Below are 21,630 nucleotides of genomic sequence, written 5' to 3'. Positions count from 1 at the left end.
GGAAAAAGTTTAATGTTTCCTTGTGTTATATGTGCAAGCGTTAGGAAACAAACCTCACCCCTGTGACTTGAGTGAAAATAGGGATAAATTTGTAAAAATAAGACATAAGTTGCACAAATTGATATGAGATGAACTTTTTTTGGGTAGTATCAAATGGATCTGTAACTGTGTAATGTAGTATAATGTGTACTGATGTTGGAGCCAAATAAAAGCCACGAAGTCATTTCCTTGGGATTAGTCAAGATATATGTCCTCATACTTACCTTTCGGAGGGTAGCAATTCTTGTACAAGTACTAGTATGATTGTTCATTTTCTAATATATGTGCATGATCCCTTTTTCGAAGTTAGTTTGTTCTATTAACTGGTTTGTGATGGTAAGTTTGCTGCTAATTGATGCATAAGCTATAAAATATATGATTATTAATCAGTTGTTTTAGTTTGCATGTATCAATCATAAGAACATTGTTGGTTTCCTGCTGTCAATATGTTTTCTACCTTGGAGCATTCCTGTACCTTGTCTGTGGTATTACTCTGTGCTGTTTGCCAGTATCAAAAGATAATACTTTGGCCGCTGTACACTAGTTAGAATGTTATGCTACCATCAAGATAGTTTGCATAGAAAGTCATATGAGAGAGAGAGAGAGAGAGAGAAAGAGAGAGAGAGAGAGAGATTGCTTCATTCTATGTACATATAAGTAATTTTTTATTTTTTTTATTTTTGTATTTTTTTTGGCTTTTACTACCCTGATGATGTAAAAGCCTGGGGTGTTGTTTTAGAGCAGGTTAGGTGAGGAATTAAAGGGACGTAACCTTTTCTCCTGGTCCTCAATAAATCATTGCCCAGTGGAACATAGAAGCTTTCCTCCTGGTAAATCTGATGACAGTAGATGTATTATCTAAATATTATCCTTGTATCTTTCATGGCACCAACTTGTTTTTATGATACATGTGGCTGTGATGTGGTCGCTGAAGGGCCCCACTTCTGGGTCACTGATTGGCACCAGTGTCTGAAATAAATTTTCCTGAAATAATACAAAGTGATCCAGGCTCCACCAAATAAGCAAAAAGGTTAGAAGAACCATATCCCTTTGGATATATCTGTATAGTGAACGGGTGCAGATGGAGACAATTTCAAGCGTGTATTTTGAAATATGCTGCTTTTTCAAATGATTTTGATGGCTCAAGAAAGGATAATAGAATTTTATTAACAGGTGATAAGATATTTTAATAGTAGAAAGGTGCTTGTGTTGGTTTAAATTTAAGCACTATTATTTTTACGAATTGTGTGTATGATTCGTTCATCTACTGGGAACAACTTGGCTGTTCATTGATTGAGAAAGTGCGACCTATTTAGGATTTAGGTATTGCTAGATTTAAATCATGTGATGAATTCCCTCTTTTAGAATATCTATTCGTGTAATTGGTCTATTTTAAAAAGGGACTAAATTTGTCAAGCCATATCTTAAAAGGAGAAATTTTGAAAACAGTCTTGTTCCCTAATTTATTCCCAAAATTCGTCCCAGTTCACTCTTATTTAGTGAAATTGGCTCAGATTTTGGTCACGTTAGCATCATGGTCAGAAACTGAGCCGTTAAAAAAAAATAAACTTCTAATTAGTCGGGGTTGGCAATTCTGACTAATTGGAAGCAGCTCTAAAGGGTTGCCAACCAAAATGATCGAGGTTGCCAACCCCGACTATTCGGGGGACTAATTTCAAAAGTCACCGCCAATTAGTCTGGGTTGTCACCAATTTGGAGCTTGAAATTGGCCAACGCGACCAATTCGGCACACAAAAAATTGTCGGGGTTGTCAAACCAAACAATTTTGGTCGGGTTTGACAACCCTGCCAATATTTTGCAGAGACTTGAATCGGGGTCTCGAGCACGTACTAATTAATCGGGGTTGTGAACTCCAACTAATTAAGCAACGCGTTTTTTTAGAAATCAACCTAGTTTTTAGTCGCAAGGCTGATGTGACAGAAACTGGGTTGATTTCGCTAATAAAAAGGAGATGGGCTCCATTTTTGTGATAAAATGTGGTAGTGAGACTATATTGAAAATTTCTCCCATCTTAAAACAACATAATGGATAAAATGCTATTCTGTAGTAGGATTGAATAAAGATATCTAGATTACCTAACCTTAGAGAATTTTTTTTAAAAAAAAAGCCTTTGATAATAGTTTTCTATATTGTTTGTGGAAGTCTTGTTCCAAAACCTATTTTATTTGGGTGAATCTAGACAAATTCTTCAATATTCACGCTATGCCTTGTTCAATATCGAGATATCATCGCGAGGAACATGATCTTCGTGTGTTGAGGCGTGCGAGTTATAAGCTAAATAAATGCTTTCTGAGGGTCTTGGTCTACATTCTATTGATTATTATGTAACACGAACTTGCTTCTAAAATCCACTTAAGCACATCTTGGTCTCTTTTGATAATCTACGGTAGATTTCTCTTGACATCAAATTCTCTCTCTCTACGTTAATTTTTTCGCTTTTTTCTTTAGATGTAAATTTACGCGACCGTGACGGCCGGGGGTACAAAAATGCTATTTGACTCACAAGTTGGGCAACTCGCGCCCAACTTGCAGTCACTGAGTAGGGGGTGGGCCCAAGTTGTATCGATATGTAACTAATTCTAGTTATAGCTATCTAACTCATAATGAATTATAGAAAATCCTCTTGTGTCTGCGAGGTTGGCGCGAGTTGCCCAACCCGCGAGTCAAATAGCACAGCCCGGGGAAATATTATTTACAGAAAAGAAAAAAAAAACTAATATGGGAGAATATATGAGAAACAAAAGCAAACACATGTAAAAAGGAATTACCCAAGATTAAAAAGCAATCTCCCTACGTTACAGTACAACCAACCGACTGTTACGATGCCATAATTAGCTATAAAAAATCCTTCAAAAAAAAATCTGGTTAAGCACGGCAAGCACGGAAAAAAAAATCATCATAGATAAAAAAGGTAACATCATAATACATGTTATTATCAGGCTTCAGCTGTTGAATGGCACTCATATTTTAACAACTTACAGTTGTTTTACTGATTTAATTGGGCTAATATACTAATTATACTGATTTAACATTGATATTTATCTTCTTTTAAAGAAAAAAAATAAAATAAAAAAATAAAAACATTGATATTGACCTTCCGTTGATGATCCCCTATGGTACTTATCCTCACCCTGGTGACAACATATATCCTTCAAAAATAACAGAATCTCGTCCACGCGGGTAACGGGTAAAATACAACACAGCCGTTGAGATTTCTGACACGTGGCGTTTTCTGCTCATGATTTGTGGGCCCCGCATCCAACCAAAGCAAAAATAACATGCTCTTTTTTTCCCTTCTATTTTTTAATTAAAAAAAAATTAACCATTTCCCCCCTTCGCTCTATAAAACACAGCGGTTGCTTTGTATATTTGTAGTTTTAATCTCCCCACCCTCCCCCGATTTTGTTGGTGCCAACAAATTTCGAACCCTAAACCATAAATTTCTCAGATATTAAGAGGGCAACGATCTCGGATTTTGGGAGAGATTTTCGAGGATTTTTGAGCCGGATTTTCTCGATAATCACGGATCCCAAGGTAAGCCACGATCAATTCCTCCTTTTAATCAATTATTATCGATCGTTCTCTATAGAAAATTTTAGCTTCTTATTTGGTGAAAAATTATGAGAAATGCTCATCAGGTGATGCTTCGGTCATCGAGTTTTGGATTGTTGTTCGGTTCTTTGCTGGATCTATATGCTTGTAATCGTATGTTTTTTGGGCGATCATTTGGTGTCGTAATTTTGCGAGATGTTGAGGATCTTGCCTGATTATGGATATTTTTTGTTGTTCTGATTGAAATGATCCTTCTTTACTTGGATATATTGGAATTATGTCGAGATTGATGGTGGATGCTATTTCCCCAAAATTTTGGGGTCCAAATTATTGGCGTTGGTACATGAACCCTAATTTTCCATTCATGTTTGCAGAGGGCTATCTTTCTACGTGTTAACTACAGAAAATCTCCCTAAGGTTTAGATGATTGATGAAAAATCGCTCCTAAGGTTATAAAAGTGAGACTTTACCCTTCACTCCCAATTTCTAGTCATGTAATCATCAATCCTGAATATAATCATAATATGTTTATATATATTCGTCATATCCTGCATATTAGCTTTTTCATCCAAGTTAACTTTGTATCCATTGTGTGGGATAAAGGGTCCCTTTTAAAAAGTTATAGGAATTTTCTGTCAATCATCCAAATGGTAGTAGAATTTTTAAGTTGGTTACTATCATATACTTCTTCTTTGTTTCCAACATCTAGTTATGATCGTTGGATGCTATTGTTGCGGAAATGTTAGATTCACTTTGATTTTCGTGATAAGTTGGCAGAGGTAGAAGAGAAGAGGTAAAAGCTTTAAGACATTATTTGTTGGATACTTGTGCTGAAGGAAGAACAGAAAAGCTTGCAGAATTGGTAGAAATAATGAAATCATGCATTCAAAACATTTGTTTTGAAACTTTGATTGGTTTCTGAACTAGAACTATAAATTTTGCCCTGAACTCTATGGGATAAAAAAAAGCATCTTGAAAGCAGATGTAAATAGATATGATTCATATGAATCTGTACAGGTATTGTTTTCTGCAAAATCATTCATTGCTATGTTTTGGTAAGTAAGTGATTCTTATTTACCAGTAATGAAAATAGAGAACAAATCTGTCCATGTACGAAGTTAAGAGCTCAAGCGTCACATACCAATCAAGCTCTCACAAAACCAACTCAAAAGAGAGAAAACTAAAACACTGAAAACAGCAACTCCATCAAGACATCAGCAGCTCTGCCTGAGTCTTCGTCTTGGTACAAATTTTGGCTCGATCTTCATGGCTCGACGCCATTCTCTGTTAAGCTCTGGACATTCATTGTTATGTTAACCTTGTATGTATCAGTGTTATTCACATTTGTTTCCATTACCCTTGTTTTAAGATTATTTAGAATAATTTGTTTGAGAATAATAAAAAAATAAAATAAAATCCCCAATTTTTTGTATTGAGTTTCTTTTAAGAAGAATCTAGACTAGGAAGTATATATAAATCTGATAGTCTCTTGTTTAAACTTCCTACATTTTCTTGTGGTTGTTTGTTTTCATTATCCTACACCTGCTCATGTTAAAAATTCTGTTTCCTTGTGAAAGTGAACTCTTGGTTAGTTTGACATTCAGTGTAGTAGATATACTTGCTTATCCTGCATGAGATTTTCCTGCTCCATCTTTTATTCATTCTGGTTAAGGTTTGAAGAATTAATTGCTTTAGGTGCTCGAGATGGTAAGAGAAATGTATTCATGCATAACTGGGAGAAGTGACATTTGATGGATTTTGTTATTTTCTTGTGAATCCAGTAATGCCCACCCAAATCATTCTTCGATTGACTGAGGTTTAAAGAGAAACCGTTTAAAATCATCCTTGGATCTTCCTCTGTTATTACTTGTTAGATAACCCAGACAGGTAGAATGGGCTATATTTGGCTACTATACTAGCATTTAAGATTAAGTTCTTTGAGAAGTAGGTGGTGTGACTACAATGAACTTTGTTTGACTATTAGAGCAACTATTAAACAAGTGAAAAGAATACGGTGCTGATGAGTGGGGGGAATACAGTGTTCTTCTCTTAATTCTAACTGATGTGGACAATGTTCTTGACAGCAACTGGGGTTGACGCTTCTCATTCTGTGCAGGTCTTCTAAAAACCACCACTTTTTTAAAATCTATTCTACTGAATCTCGTAGCGATTAGAGCTTTATTTATTGTGACTAATATGGAGGGCAATACATTGTCAATTTACATTTTCCATTCATATTAACTGTTAATAGCTTTTTGAGTATGGTGAAAGGCAATTTGATGGATTTTGTTACCTTTCTCTATTAGACCATGACCACGTCTCCTTACTAATGAGGTAGGACTCTTTGCAAAGACAAGCTTATCTTCATTTACAGTAGTAGAAGTTTAGATTATGCCTTTCATTATGGTAGGTCTTAATAATATACTGAATGATAGCACTCTGTTAGCCATCTTCGTAGCTGATTGGGTTTCCTATATTAGTTTGGAAGCTATATACGACAGGAAGTTAACTATAAGGGTCCTCTTTTTTGCATCATAGTTTAAACACAAATTCATTTTACCCGTAATTTCATAATATAGGAATCCTCTACTAAGGTCAGGTTTTTGGGTAGAATTTTACGCAGTTTTCATCTGAATAAGAAATGGTATTGCAGGCACTTTATAGTGGAGGATTTTGGAGTCATGACTGTTTCATCTATGTGCTGTGTGTGGGGAGCATGGTGTTTTCAGGCCCTTATCTCTCACACCATGATACCCCTTAAATCTGAGGCCGTACTTTGGAGATCTCCATTGGTGTGTCAAAAATGGCACTTCGTTTGTTCAATCATACTGAAGGGTGTTTATAATAAGAAAGGATTAGGGATAACTTAGTATTATGTCATATCTATCCTCTATCGATATATTCTGAGTTATCCATTTGCTACCATTCTTGTCAAATAAATTCCTTTCCCATCTGAAGTTTACCTTTTCTCCCTGAAAGACTTCCTTCCCAGACCATTTGTTGGGATACCTTCACCTCCATGACAAAGTTCTATGCCATATTTGGAACTAGTGATGCTTCCATGGGATCCATGATACATGAAGCCTCTGGAGGATTGAGTACTTTTCTGGTTTTCTGTGACATAGAATATAGGATGAGCTCAGGCTGGTAACTGGATGCGAGGACTTTATTCCTTTTCTTTTGCGAAGTGGGCTGTTCCCATGAATGCTAAATTTGCATTGTTAGCATCTCTATTTGAGCTGGATGGATGATCTGATTACTGATCTCTGTACGTGGCTTGGACTTAATATTTAAGCATCATATTGTTTTCCTCTTATACTGGGCACTGAAATTAGAGAATTGAAATATGGAGTTGGTGAATGGAAAAAAAAAATCAAAATGGTTCCTCTACTATTTCTTGGCAGTTCCACATGCAAGATTGTAAATATTTGTCCTAGAGAAATCCTATTCACAATCCTTGTGTTGGAGAATTATAAAGAAGTGTTCTAATGATTAATGGCTAAGTGGTGGGTGGTCGACATATCTATATTTCCCAATTTATGACATATATCTGCAAATGATCCTACATTAGGAAAACTTAGCAACTGTTTCGTCGGCCAAGATAACATCTTCGTGATCTTCGTCAGACACGGCTTCATAAATGTAGGATCTAGGCGGATTCTTAAGGACAACCCATTCGTTATTTTTCATTATATCTTTGACATAAAAGCATTGCCTGGCGTGAGTAGCTAACATGTACTTTTCAGTCTGATATATTTCCTTGTTAAGATTAACGAGTGTGTAACCGTAGTCATCCTTCACCTTTTTCAGCTCACACCAACGAACCTTAAACATCACATGTCTGACTTTATTATTAATCCCATAGAAAATCTCCACAATGTCTTCTACCTGACCGTAGTAATAGATTTCACCTTGTATCGGATTTAGATCTTTTGAACTAGCGTATGACAGTTGCGAGAAGGAGCAGAACACACCGCTATTTTGCGTTTGTCGTCTCTCTTCGAAACCGATGGTGTTAAACCTAAAGCCGTTGATACAGTAGCCTCCATAACGCTTAACCACGTTAGAAGGACCTCTGGCATATAAACATATTTTCTCAGGCAGGTTAACCCCATTCGTAATACGTCGGTCAACCTTTAAGAAAAGAAACAAATAGTTTAAATATCTGTTGGCAGGCACATATTTGATATACGAATCAGAAATGTAAATAAATCTTACTTCACCCTTCAGCCATGCAGGGAATTGTCTAGAGTGTGTGTCCATAACTCTTTTGTTTTTTGTTCTGCATTTAAGAATAGTCTGGACATATCGGATGTGAAGCCTAGAATAAAATCATTTACAACAGTTAAATAGAGATAGTTATTGTGATGTGATATGATCTGATTCAAACAGTTAAATACTTACGCCGAGTATATGTTAAATGTAGTATCATTACTCAAGATATATGTGTGGGCTTGATCTAGCTCCATTCTGCTCTACTATTTCTTGGCAGTTCCACATGCAAGATTGTAAATATTTGTCCTAGAGAAATCCTATTCACAATCCTTGTGTTGGAGAATTATAAAGAAGTGTTCTAATGATTAATGGCTAAGTGGTGGGTGGTCGACATATCTATATTTCCCAATTTATGACATATATCTGCAAATGATCCTACATTGCATGTTCACAGATTTGGATGTTGGTCCTTTGGGTTCCTGGTTTAAGGACTTGGATTAGTTTACTCCAGTTCATTTGTTAAAAAAACCTGCTTCCCTTCTAGTATGGAGTTCTCTTCAAATTGTGCAGCATGTATCTTGTAGTCATCTTACATGGGTGAGTTTAAACGGAGGAATGAGGCTACTTTTGGATTTGCACAAAAGTTGTGATGTTCATAGAAATGGCCAGTTTGGATTTGCAAATCAGTTGTAATGTTCACAGAAATGACCAGTTATGTCCACATGAGACAATAACACATTTAGCATTATCAGCATGATGCATTCGCCTTCTGAAACAAGAAGTTCTGGTCCTGGAGGTATAATATCAACCACTTGGTGTCCACTGCAAGATGTAGTTGGAAACTTCCCAAACTTAAAGTTGTTGTACACATTTTAATCATAGTTTTCTTTCTTGTCTTTGCAGAAGGGTCTGCACCAAAAAAATTTGAATACTTATAATGGGTGATTATGCTTCATTAATAAGTTTATCATTGTCACTTGCCAGTCCAATTGAAGAGGTAAATTGCAGTGACAATATTTGTAATAGAAATTTCTGGCTAAAGAAGGCGATCATTTGCTATGAAATGGGTCTCTGTAGCCGATCTAGTTATATTTCAAGGTTTTAATTATTGAGTATCCTATAGGCTAGTGGTTAAACTTTTTTGAGGTCAGTGGAAGAGTTGTGGGAGCACAACAGAAGATGTAGAATTGACTTCAAGAGTCTTAACATGAAGTTGCAATATGATAATTGACATGAGAGAATTGGGTTTACGGGAGAAAGATATGTTGTTTTCTATGGCATATCTGTTTTTCTATTAGAATTTGCTTGAAAAAAGTCCTGTTAACTGAAAATAGCTTGGCGTTTGAAGAGCAGTGAATTTATAAATTAATCTCAGAAAATTGTGTAAGTTAACCATGGGTAGTCCATTGGTAAGCATTTTCCTTTGAGGAAAGGATCATAGAAAAAATTGAAAATAGGCATCCCTATTACTTACAGTCTCACGATTTATTATTGACCTTTGGTTTCTTTTCATATTATTTCGGTTGTTGTTACTTTTTACAACAATTAGACTATAAGTTCCTAAAAGAAAGAAAAATTCAGATAGAATTTTTTGTAAATGCTAAAAGCACCACACTTGACGAGCGTGCTGGATAACATCTTCTTGGACATATGTCTAGCCTTCATTTTAATTCAAATTCTTCCTTTTTTTGTCTAATTATTTGATGGATCTCACAACTATGTTGAGTCATTGATGGTTGCTTGGTTTTTTCACCATTAGTGAATACCATGATAATGGGTCACCTTGAACCCTGGACTAAGAAAAAAACATTTTCTTATGTTTGTTATATTGACATGTTGCAGAATGATCACAGATCACGGAGCTTTATACTAACAGTTTAAATTCTACTATACTATAACATATAAAGACCAACACTTTTTAAGGATGAGCAGCAAAGAGGAAAAGGAGTTGAATTATCACTTGAAGGAAAGCTATCTAAACCAAAGTTTTCATGTTTCCAAGTTCTAGAGCTGAATACCCAGGCCATCTTGGATCTGATTAAGCTTGTACTCCACTTATTATACTTGTTTTTTTTTTCTATTTTCTGTGGGTGATATTCGCCGAGTAGTTTCCTCTTTTGGACTTCTGCTAATTGTCAGAGTTGTCCAACTCCTTTTAAGATTATTGAATATTGCAAGCTAAGTTTCAAATTCTGCATGAAATGATTGCTGCAAACCTCACATCATGAAAATTTCTGTGACATTGTATCATTTTATAATAAATGTATTTACCAATTTTCTTGCAGCATTTTATATGTTGAAGGCCTTATATACCAGTTTCTGGGATTTTCATTTTCTTATTCTCATTGAAAACGGCAAGGATATAGAGCTAGTGACTATCCGTATGCTAGTTTGAGTTATTTGCAATATTTTCATTTCCTCACCTTGCCTTAATGAATACAAGGGATGACACCTGTTCGTATGTCAACTCGGTTAACAAGTTTGGTATTTTAGCAAGGTTAGCAAATCCTAAGCAAGTTACTATAGAACAATTACATGGAGTTTCAAGCACCTGATTGTCTGTGGATTTTTTAAGGCAAGTGAAAAATGTTTTGACTTACCTCTTTATTAAAAAAGCAATCGTGGAAGCCATCTTTCATCAGTTCCCATTGTCTGGGTAGGTAAAGTGATTAACTGTTAATACTGATGGAGAATGAGGGGTACTTCTTAATTTCTTTCCAAATAAAGTTTTTCCTTTACGCTAAATTATGCATTTGAAACTGAACATAACTTTGGATATTTTCCATTTCCAATGCTATAATCGAGTCTGAAGATTGTTTTTGGCACCTACTAAACCTGGCAATCGATACCGTAACCTCCACTGTAGTTCACTAATTTCTCATATGAGCAGGGAAGTTATTTTTTCTGGAGTTGATGAATATGAAATGCCAATTAGATTAGACATTTGGGTGCTGCAGGCTGCCGGAAGATATCATGTCAGTTTTTTCCGCCCTTAGACGAACATTACCTGATACATACATGCATGCTCTGGAAATGGTACTGAAATTGGCTGTAATCTTAGGCTATTTCCAATTGTCTCTGCCTCTGTGAAACTATCTAAATATTTGTAAAAATATTTATATGAATGGAGATAACTTGTCTTTGGCGTATCTGCATCAAACCAGTTTTGCCCTTTCTTATTTCAAAGATTTTGGTTGTCTTAATGATAAACTGCTTGCTCTGGACAAGTTGATTTATATCGCATCTAAATTTTTTCATATTATGTGTTATTATTTGAACTATTTCTACACGCAACAGGGAATTTAATTAATACATTACCCAAATTGTGAACTGGCATAGAATAGATCTAAGGATTTTCAAGATAACATGAGGTCTTGGCTTAAATTGCGACTTAACTCATGAAGCTAGTGCTGCCACTGCCAGCCATCTCAGTACAGAGTTGTGCCCTTATCATCTTAAAGTCCTTAATTTCTCATTATTAATGAAATAGATAAACTTGCGAGAACAACACTCCTCGTATGAATGGATGGGTTAGTAGTTCTATTTATGATGCATGTTTCTTTTTGTAAATTGCCTATGAAACCACTTACTTTCACAGCAGAAAAGTATCTTATGATGCCTGATGAGATCCATGATTCCATCAGATCTGTTGATCCTGTGAGAGATTTATGATATATCCTGATTATGACAATATTGCTTATATCCTTGTACATTTTGATAGGTCAAAAAGTAATTATGATGTTAGATAAGTTTTCAAGTTTGCTTAGACTAAAAACCAGGAACTTCTTAATCTAGCGAGTGGTGATTCAAGATGATACGTCTTGCTCGTGTTAGTTTTTAAACAGCGCCTCAACTTTTTAGTTCCTTTGCAGATTTTATGCTGTTTCTATAAGGAGGTCTTCTATGGGTCACAGACAAATGATTTTCCCACCTCAAACTTCCGATATGGACTGTGCAGATATCTGGAATCATCCATACCCTGATCCTCATGTACAACAGGGTATTGCTCCGTCTTTATCTACCTTGTCTGTATGAATCTCGTATAATAAACAATAGGAAAATTCACTTAATTGCGGAGACTAATTGGTTCTTGCTTTCTTCAGGTACTACAGCAATTGGAGTGCATACTGTGCCTTATTTTGACATTACACTGAGATCCAACAATCATTCATCAACAAACTTCAGTTTCGAGATCCCAAATCATAATATGGGAGCTAATCTAGGAGCTTTACATAATCCCTTTCCACATCCTTCATCTGCAAGCAGCTCTAATCCAATCCCATCAAATTACATCCAGGGTGGGCCTTCTTGCTATAATGAATTTTCAATTAATTCTCAGATGGACTTTGAAAGGGCACATTTTAAAAGGAAAAACCCAGCAATATCAATGGCCTATGGTAGAGGGAACAACTACAATTACCATTGTGCTGTAAATTCACAAGGTAACCCTACATCAGGTCCTCAATATTGGGCATGGGATCCTAATAGCATGCCCCCAAGTTATGGGAACGACAATCGGTTAACCGTCGAAGGGTCTCATAGAAATGTCAGAAGTCGACAGAGTGCTGCTCTTCATTTTGGAATCAACCAAGCTGTACCCTATCAACAAAGCAACCTTCCTCATAATCTTCATCCAGCATCTAATTTCTCTGGTCAATGGGGTCATCCTCCTCCTCTGGCTTACAACGGAAATATCCCTCCTTCAGGTCTGTAGGATCTCTACAAAATTGATTGTGGTCTCTTGTTGTCTTTTATTTTTTGTCATAACTAGATCCTGTAACAAATTGCAGGAGCTGGCAACTTCAATAGTAGCAACACGAGTATGGAAATTGATGGGGGATACCACCATAATCTTCTTCATAGTAGAATCTCTACTCCTCCATTGCCAAATCTCAATGGTCCTTACTTTGGCCACAGTAGCTATGATCAAAGACCACATCCTACAACTTCAACTCATCAATCTGTGGGCTTTACCGCCCCTTTAGCTGACGGCAGGAGACCAGGAATTGAAGCTGTTCCTCCTCCAAGACAGTTGAGACCAGTGTCTATCACAGGCAGGAGCAGCGAGAGAAACGGAAGGTCAAGGGGTCTCTATGACAGATTCCAGCAATTCTCATATGGAAATAATTCCCACAGTGGATGGATATCTGAAGTAAGATCTCTTTTCTTAATATTAAAATTAAAGTAGAAGCTTAGTTTGCATTATGCTATGTCAGATGTTGTGAGGTTTTTATTTTTTGCTTGTATGCCTTATAAATATATCTTTATAGTTCTCACTTAACTAGGCTGCTAGGCAGCATAACTAGGTGGACTGTTGGGAGTTGAGCGATTACATAACCTTCTTAAAACTAAGTTGCCCCTTTCATTAAAAAGAACATGTGTCTTGAAACCTTGACTGCAGGGTACACATCAAATTTTCCGCATTTACATGAACAATAATCACAAGAATTAACAACTTTGGAAGGATGCATACTTGGGAGGATGAATGCTAAGATATTCATAATTTTAGTGCTGCCAGAGGTTGATAGTAGTGCACACTTATTTTGCAGGGTAGGGCTATCTATGATTCGAGGAATTTGTTTGATCAGCATCGTGACATGAGACTAGACATTGATAACATGAGCTATGAGGTAATATACTTCCCTTTCTTTCTCTGCCAAGAAGAATCTCGGTTACTTGTCAACTTGCCTAATATTATTTGGCTGGTGCAGGAACTGCTAGCTTTGGAAGAGAGAATTGGTAATGTTAACACAGGTTTATCTGGAGACACCATCCCAAAGTGTTTAGTGGAGACAGCACATTGTTCGTCGAATCAAATTCAGTATGAGAAAGAAGAGAAAAACTGCATAATATGCTTGGTAAAGCTCATAACTCAGGAAAAAAAAATACTCTAGCCCCCTACAGAAATCATAAGAAAAATAGAGGATTGTGATCTGGCCTAGCACGAATCTTGATGTGCAGACTGCACCAGTAGACAGTGTGCAGTAATAACCGATAGTGATAAGAGTTATTATGTTTCGTGCTATTTCAGGTGTTTTCGTCCCCTATATTTCAGTATGATTTTTTTATGAGGACCTCTTTGGTTCTATTGACCTAACATTTAGTATGCTGTGGCAGGAAGTGTACAAATACTCGGAGAATATAGGGAAACTTGCGTGTGGGCATGATTTCCATTCAAACTGCATCAAGACATGGTTGTCGATCAAGAATGCTTGCCCAATATGCAAGGCCTCAGCTTTACCTGATAATTCAGAGGAGAAATAAACTGTCTCTCGCTAACTAATTGTTTCTTTTTCAGAAAAAAAAGAAATACTGTGCTAATTTGTAAATAGGATGTTTAAGCGCAGACCCATTTCATGGTGTAAATTTAAACGCTGAATTGTTTTCTTTTTTATTTTGCCCTCGGATACTTCTGGGTTGTGTACAAGTGTACAGTTTATATCTTGATGAAGTCAGACTTAAAAGGCATTATATTTTTTCTGTTGCGCCTGAGAGCTGAGTTACATGGCATTTTATAGATTTATAAGGGATCGTTCGATCGACAGATGTAGGAATTTTGCGTGCAGGAACTGATGCATGTAACTGTTCTCGTGTGAAACTGGTCGCAGATCTGTTTCCATATCTGGAATTTTATCGAGGGGAATGTATTTTTTTGCTCAAATCCAGTGTTTGGTTAATTGCAAAAGATGTTTTTTGGACGCAAAAGATGTTGATTTGCATTTTGACAAGATAGAAAGGTTCAGGGAGCAATGTTCTCATGCTAAGAGTGTGTGGCCATCAGGGCGTCTTTTATTTTATTCGTCCGTGAAATTATGGTAATTTCTGTGACGATGTGGCTTGCTTTGTGCAGGCATTTGGTAACTTTCAGCGGACATTTTCTAGGCGTAGGATTAGTATTTAGATGAGGATTTCAAAGAGTTTTTGCACCCATTGACCTTTCTATAAATAGAAATGTTAGGGGCACACCCCCAACCACACCCTCCACCACACCTCCTCTCCCTCTATAGTGCATTGGACCCCACATCAAATTTTTTTTAAAAATTTGATGTGGGGCCCAATGCACTATAGAGGGAGAGGAGGTGTGGTGGAGGGTGTGGTTGGGGGTGTGCCCCTATCACCACTCTTCTATAAAAGTCAAAAATTAAGAATAATGTAAACTTACCTCACTTCTGATATAGTCCAAAGCTAAATCTCTGTTTGGATGGAGGGTAGAGAGTGGGAGGGGAAAAGAAATCTAATTTTAACATTGTTTTGGAGTTCTATTTAGGAGGGTAGAGGAGGAGAATTGGGGTAATTTGAGCCAAAATCTTACATCCCAAATTAGGGAAGGGAAGTAAGGAGAACTTTTCCCTTTTCCCCTTCCTTTCCTTCCCTAAATCATCTCCCAAACACACTGTAAAAGAATGCGTCTTTCAACAGAAAAAACTGGTTATGTATAAAATTGTAAAAGCAAATTGAGAAGCTTGTGGACATATTTTCGTTTCCTTTTTTTTTCTAATAAACAATTTAATTAAAAAGGATAAGAAATCAACGTGTATGCCTAAAATGACTAGAAGAGACATATAAAAAAACAAAAAAACAGACATAAATGAAAGAAGACCGAAAGTCCAAAAGGATAAGACTTTTGATAAACAAAATTTATAATAAAACGTATGGTAGTGAGAATCATTGAGCCCCACCAACGCCACTAATTTCCAAAACCTCTACCCTCCACTTTGCATTAAAATCCTTATTAGTTATATGTATCTCACTCTTAGTCCCTTAATTTTAGTAATAAGATGTAAAAGGCGCAATGTTCTAATTGAAGATATATTCGTGTTCAATTCAGCAAATATAAATATCTGTAACCATCTAATTAAAAATGTAAAACAGCTAATAGGAGTTTCTATGATTTGATGGACCAATTCAGAAATATAAAAATGGTAATGGACTAACATGGGGGAGAAAACACATATTAAATTGACCGACCGGTGGTTACGCCTCACTCGTCAAATTCACATGATTAAACTATAAATAAAATAAATAAATAAAAATTAGCGTAGAAATACAGTCTTCCATCATTATTATTATTAAGTAAGAGAAAGAAAGTTTTCTAGAGAGCGAGAGAGGGACAGAGAGCGAATTTGGGGGAATTTTTCATTCGCTCGTTCGTTCGATCGATCGATCGATCATGGAGGTTCGCAACGTCGACAACGCGTCGCCACCGCCGTCGCCGGCGCCGTCGTCGAAGCAGCCGAGGCCTCCGCCCAATCCCGTCGACTCCTCTTCCGTCTCCCAAAGGTCTCGTCTTTTTCAAATCAGAAACCCCAATTCTTTTGCTTTTTGTGGTAAAGATCGTTACTTTATGTCTGTTTGTGTTCCTGCAGGCTCCAGAAGGAGCTGATGTCGCTTATGGTGCGTTTCTGGTTCTTGATCTGAATTGATGAACTTGTCATTGATTTAGAGTTGGATGTAGAAAATGGTTGATGGTAAAATTAGGGTTTTCTAGTTTTGCAAAATTAGTCTCTATGATTCAGCTCTGCGTTTCATTTTCTATTTTGGATGCAGTTATTTGTGTATTGGGTGCAATTGTGGCTGTTTATTATTGAATTAAATTTGATTTTCTTGGAACATTAGAGACCTAAGATGGTTCATAGTGTTAGATCAAATTCAACGTTTAGCTGTGGGTTTCTGTGTGATTTGGAGAATATTTCGTGCTGGCTGTTTGGTGAGGTAAATATGTCTGTTGGATTTGCTGCATCTTCATGATTAAAAATCATGCTGTCAGTCTGACGGTATCAAATTTTTTTTCTTTCATATCACAACATTTTGTTACATTTCTGCGATTAAAATTTCCATTGTTCTCAAGTAAGTTCATGGGATGGGGGAACTGAACACATGAAGATTGTTGGTTACTGTTAAGGGGGTGGTCGGAAATTAGATACATGTAGCAAAGTAGACGCCTCTACAAATTCCCTCAGATCACACATGCACATGCATGCTGCATACAGTAGCGTATGAAATTAGAAGAAAGGGCTTCTAATGTATGTAGCAATCTTGAAAATAACGATAACGCATAATGTAACGCTCTACCTCGTGTTAAGGGTTAAAGAAAAAATTGCAAAAAAACCTAACACACGTAGGTTATTTTGTTTATAAATTATTTACATATTTTATAATATAAACTATTCATAATGACTAATGACTTTAGTAATTAGAATCATCAAAATTTTCAAACATAACTTCACAATTAGGAACAAAATATAAAAGATGTTAATAATAATTCTTACTGTTTAGTTTAAAAAATATAAACGATGTTAATAATAATTCTGAGAATTAGGAACAAAATATCATTATAAAAATTCTTAAATTAACACAAGCTATATAGATTTACTAGGAAGTATCACAATCGAATGCTCAAGTATATAATAATAAATTTATGGCTCATTCATAATTACATTCGTTTTATTAGTCATATTCATAATTTCACAATCACATAATAATGTCACCAAAACAAGAGATGAAGGCTTAACAAAGAATTCAAAAGTAATTACTTAACTACTTCGAGTTTTAGGAAAGAATATATTCTCAAGTCTCTAGAACTCATATTGAAATAACGCAAGTTGTATTGAAATAAGGCAAATTATATTGAAATAATGTGAGTTATATTGAAATAATGCATATTATGTTGTCATGACATAGAGTTATGATGTGTTCGAGTTATTTCATAAGGTTGCATAACAATTAAGGCTTGTTAGGTTACATAGCAAGTTGTGTAACGGGTTCTTTTTTCTTCCAACAATGGTATGTAGATAATTTATTTCACTTCTCTGCTATTTTGGAAGACATAATACAGAAAGAGGTAAGTTTATTGTCATTCTATTATATTTAGGCAAAATTTCTGGCTAACCTTTTCTTTCACTAGGAACCACCTGAGATCATTTATAAACAGTGCTTAGTGGAGAGGGAATGAGGAATGTGATGACTGATGAACAAATCAAATTTGTTGAGAATACTATAAATAAAATTATGATGAAGTTTAGTCTCAGAACAGGGTTAAAAAGATAATACATTGAGATTCCCAGATCCTGCCAGCAGTCCAGAAAGTGTCTATTTCTAAAATCTTCTGTTATTTCTTGTTACTTGAAAAATTCAATGAGGTACTGTTGGTGTCAGTATTAATACCGAGAAAACGTGAGCCATTGAGCCTATATCAATTTTTGCTAGTTTTGTCACCGACACCAGTGGTACTCTTTGGCTGTGGCTGAATCAAATTGACAAGTTAAATTCCTTGGTATAATAGTGGTATTTGTCTACAAAGCTCTTCACATATTTTAACCACACTTGCAAGTGTGTATTTTAACTTATTGTTTTCCTGCATTAGTAATTTTGTAAAAACTCTAGAGTTGGTATGCAGGGTATTCCAAAAGATATCCAATCAGCCAGAGATAAGATGTTAAGCTATTCAGCTTCTAACTGGGTAGCACATAATCTTTAAGCTCAATCTCGGTAGACTCCCAGTATATCCCAAAGTTGCATAACTAACAATTTTGACAAAGCGATGTTATTACATCCACATATGAATTTTAAGGCTGATACCTAATATCCATATCGAATGTGAAGACCGACAACATATATCATGATATTCGTGGATCTTAAGAATGCATACTTTATCAGAATGCAACAATTACTGTCTGGATTTGGTTATTGCCCAAGCGCAGTTACTTAATTACTCAGATAGGTAACATATCTAGTAAGCCTTTCTTTTCCGAAATATTGAGTTATCGTGCAAGTTTTTGATATAATGATTAACAGTTTTTTTGTAGAATCAACAATATCATGAATACATTCAATTGTGAGTTCTAATATCAGATAACTTTCTACCCACTGTAGTTTGTCATTTATAATGACTCTGGACACTTCAGAAGATTTGATATAAGGTTGCATACCAGCTGTCTACCTTACTGATGTTTTTTTATATTACTATGTTCTTTTCCTCTTCCGGTAATTTACTTCATTCAATGTTCATTCTTGCTCTCTCTACACAAACATTTATGATAAACATAGTGTTATTCTTTCTACCCTAGATGAGTGCAAACCAAGGAGTATCGGCCTTTCCTGAGGGCGAAAACATTTTCTCTTGGATAGGCACTATTGTTGGGGGCATAGGAACTCCATATGATGGTTTATCTTATAAACTCTCTCTACGCTTTCCTTTGGACTACCCGTTCAAGCCTCCCCAAGTTAAGTTTGAGACCCCCTGTTTTCATCCCAATGTTGATCAATATGGCAACATTTGTCTTGATATTCTTCAGGTAATCAGCAGGCTGATTGAATAATATTTGTTTCTGGAGGAAAACTTGATGCATATCTGTGTTTATTCTGCTACAGGATATGTGGTCCTCAGCTTACGATTGCAGAACGATCCTTTTGTCCATTCAAAGCTTATTAGGAGGTGAGTTTGCTCTCTCGACATCATCTGGTGAGTGCAAGTTCATTTCCTTTTTTCAGCAGAATCTAATGTTGAGTTATTTGATGCAGAGCCCAATGTCGACAGTCCTCTTAACAGCTATGCTGCCACATTGTGGAGTAACCAAGAAGGTAGTTTGCTTTACTTTTATATTTTTCTTTTTGCAAGTCTTGCCTTCATCTTTATGTGTGGAAAGTGGAAAGTAAATGAAAAATGATCAAATATTGAAAAGTGAGTAATACTTTCTATTTTGTTCCTGTTTGGCAATCATAAAGTGATTGGAAAATAATTGGAAAGTGGGGAGCGTCCTGTCAACATTTTAACGCTTTTCACTTTCTCCAAAACTTTGAGAAATTGGATGGAGGAAGAGAAATTAATTTGTTATTCTCTCTTCTCACCATCTGACTTCTATTCTACCATCTACCATGGCAACCAAACAGGCAGAAATAAAAGTGGGACTCCATATCAGTTGTCATCTCAACTTCCCTCTTTTCACTTTATATTCCCCAAACAAGATTTGCACATAGAAAGTAAAGAGCACTTTCTCAATTAAAGTATGTTCTGTTAATTTTTTATTTCGACTTTCTATTTGCCAAACACATCAGTTTTCAACTGCATAAGGTCTGCATTTTCATGATATGTCCTTTCACTAAGTTTGTAGATTGGACTCATCAATTTCACATGGGTATTTGTACTCCAAACAAAATTTTGACTGTATTTGTTGCTCCGAACAGAATTTTGAGTTGGTGACTACACTAAATAAGCAAAATATTCACTCTATTCTCATGCCTACTAAGTAATGTTGTGATCCATAATTTGAGTTTGTTATCACTTGCTTGTACCTTTCTTACCATTGGAAATAAAAGCTTCAGTGTAAATGAATAATGATTACTAGTTGCCAGTTGTTTTTTTGGGTAAATTACAAAAATAATCCCTGAAACTTTTTTGGGAACAGCAGAAATTCCCCTTGAGGTTTTAAAAGTGACCCAGTTTCAGTTTTTCTAGTCAAATATGTTTATATAGGAGTAAATATAATTGTCATATTCCATGTCACAGTTTTGTCTCCAAGTCAATTTTGTAGATATTGAAAAACGAAAAGGGTCGAAGTGTCATTCTTGAAATCTTAGAAAGGGTTTTCTGGCAATCATGCAAATCTTAGGTGGATTTTCTGTAATTTACCCTTATTTTTTTTACTATATTCTCTTGCTTCTAGTGTGCGGGAGATGTTGACCGTGGAAATCTTTATTTGTTCCTAATGTTAATTTTTCCTTGCAGAGTATAAGAAGATGGTTCATAAACAGTACGTGCATGGCGGTGACTCGCTGGAGAGCTGAAATTCATGCCCTAATTCTATATTCTACAAAATTCTGAGTTTGTTGTAATTTCTTCCACCTCGCAGCAGTATAAATTGCCTAAACATCTGTAAATCTATGGACACAGCATCTGGAGGTATAGTTACGCTACTCAGACCCTCGAGTCTATTAATGTTGGCTCGTGGACATATAAAGAAAGTGGACATATAAAGAAAAATGTAACGGAAGTTGTAATTGGTGTATTCTGGTGTTAATAAGTTCTCAATAAGCTTTTTCTGTTGTTTTCTGTGTGACTGTATAATATTCAAAGAAAACTCCTACCGAGACTTCAAACATTGACACATCTGGAATGCGGCCCTTGAGGCTTTGTATGAAAACTAGTAGCCGCTCCGTCCGGTGCCGAATTGGTTTTGTATGCTTTGAGAGAATTTTCTTCTAGGTGTAATCGGGTCTTGCGTTGTTGTGCTTGTGCAGTAACTGAAGCAAGTGCGTAGGCTTTGAGGCATCCTATTTCCTTTCCTTGGGAAAATCAGTCAGTTACCTCCCACAAATGATGCAAATGCTAACTGTCTTAATATTTCTGCTGAGCTCATTGCGTGCTAATTGTGTGTTACGTTAATCAATTGTTTCATGCGCTTGATTACCGGCGTGAAGTACCCTGCAGAAGAGAGAGATTGTGACTAGCTCCAGCCCAGGACCGCATCATAGGGTTGAGCTCTGTGAAGCTTCACAAGTTATTAACCATCCATTCTTCTCTTGGATCATGTGACGCTTTGAGAGTGCTTCAAGTCCTCACTCAAGCGGGGGAGAAGGAAAATAAATTCATGTAGGGAGTCCTCTGGAGAAAATCACACGGGGCGAAATCTACCAGGCTTTACATGAATTTTGACGCATGCATCTTTTCTAGGCGGCGCAGTTATTACCACCTAGACCGATAGAAACCATATTGATGGTTTACATGAATTTTGACGCATGCATCTTTTCTAGGCGGCGCAGTTATTACCGCCTAGACCGATAGAAACCATATTGATGGATAGTAAC

General features: G+C 36.1%; 2 protein-coding genes across 4 annotated transcripts; both read left to right on the top strand.

Moving 5' to 3' along the window:
* On the top strand, positions 3,395 to 14,307 carry LOC109829970 (probable E3 ubiquitin-protein ligase HIP1). Of its 3 annotated transcripts, XM_020397083.1 has the most exons (8): positions 8,100 to 8,623; positions 8,731 to 8,824; positions 11,700 to 11,827; positions 11,931 to 12,533; positions 12,618 to 12,979; positions 13,377 to 13,457; positions 13,539 to 13,685; positions 13,945 to 14,307. In XM_020397083.1, the coding sequence occupies exons 3-8, from the start codon at positions 11,731 to 11,733 to the stop codon at positions 14,089 to 14,091; spliced, it is 1,437 nt and encodes a 478-aa protein (XP_020252672.1). In that variant the 5' UTR covers positions 8,100 to 8,623; positions 8,731 to 8,824; positions 11,700 to 11,730; the 3' UTR covers positions 14,092 to 14,307. The 3 variants fall into 3 exon arrangements, with proteins under 3 accessions (XP_020252670.1, XP_020252672.1, XP_020252671.1); XM_020397081.1 differs by lacking the exons at positions 8,100 to 8,623; positions 8,731 to 8,824 and adding an exon at positions 3,395 to 3,594; XM_020397082.1 differs by having other exon boundaries at positions 8,100 to 8,824.
* LOC109829969 (probable ubiquitin-conjugating enzyme E2 C) lies at positions 15,887 to 20,924 on the top strand. Its single transcript, XM_020397080.1, has 6 exons — positions 15,887 to 16,107; positions 16,194 to 16,221; positions 18,894 to 19,121; positions 19,198 to 19,261; positions 19,348 to 19,407; positions 20,552 to 20,924. Exons 1-6 carry the CDS (start codon positions 15,998 to 16,000, stop codon positions 20,608 to 20,610), a joined length of 549 nt encoding a protein of 182 aa, XP_020252669.1. The 5' UTR covers positions 15,887 to 15,997; the 3' UTR covers positions 20,611 to 20,924.

This window comes from Asparagus officinalis, chromosome 2 (genome assembly GCF_001876935.1).
Source record: "Asparagus officinalis chromosome 2, Aspof.V1, whole genome shotgun sequence".
NCBI classification, from domain to species: domain Eukaryota; kingdom Viridiplantae; phylum Streptophyta; class Magnoliopsida; order Asparagales; family Asparagaceae; genus Asparagus; species Asparagus officinalis.
This window is presented reverse-complemented; position numbering and strand designations above follow the sequence as displayed.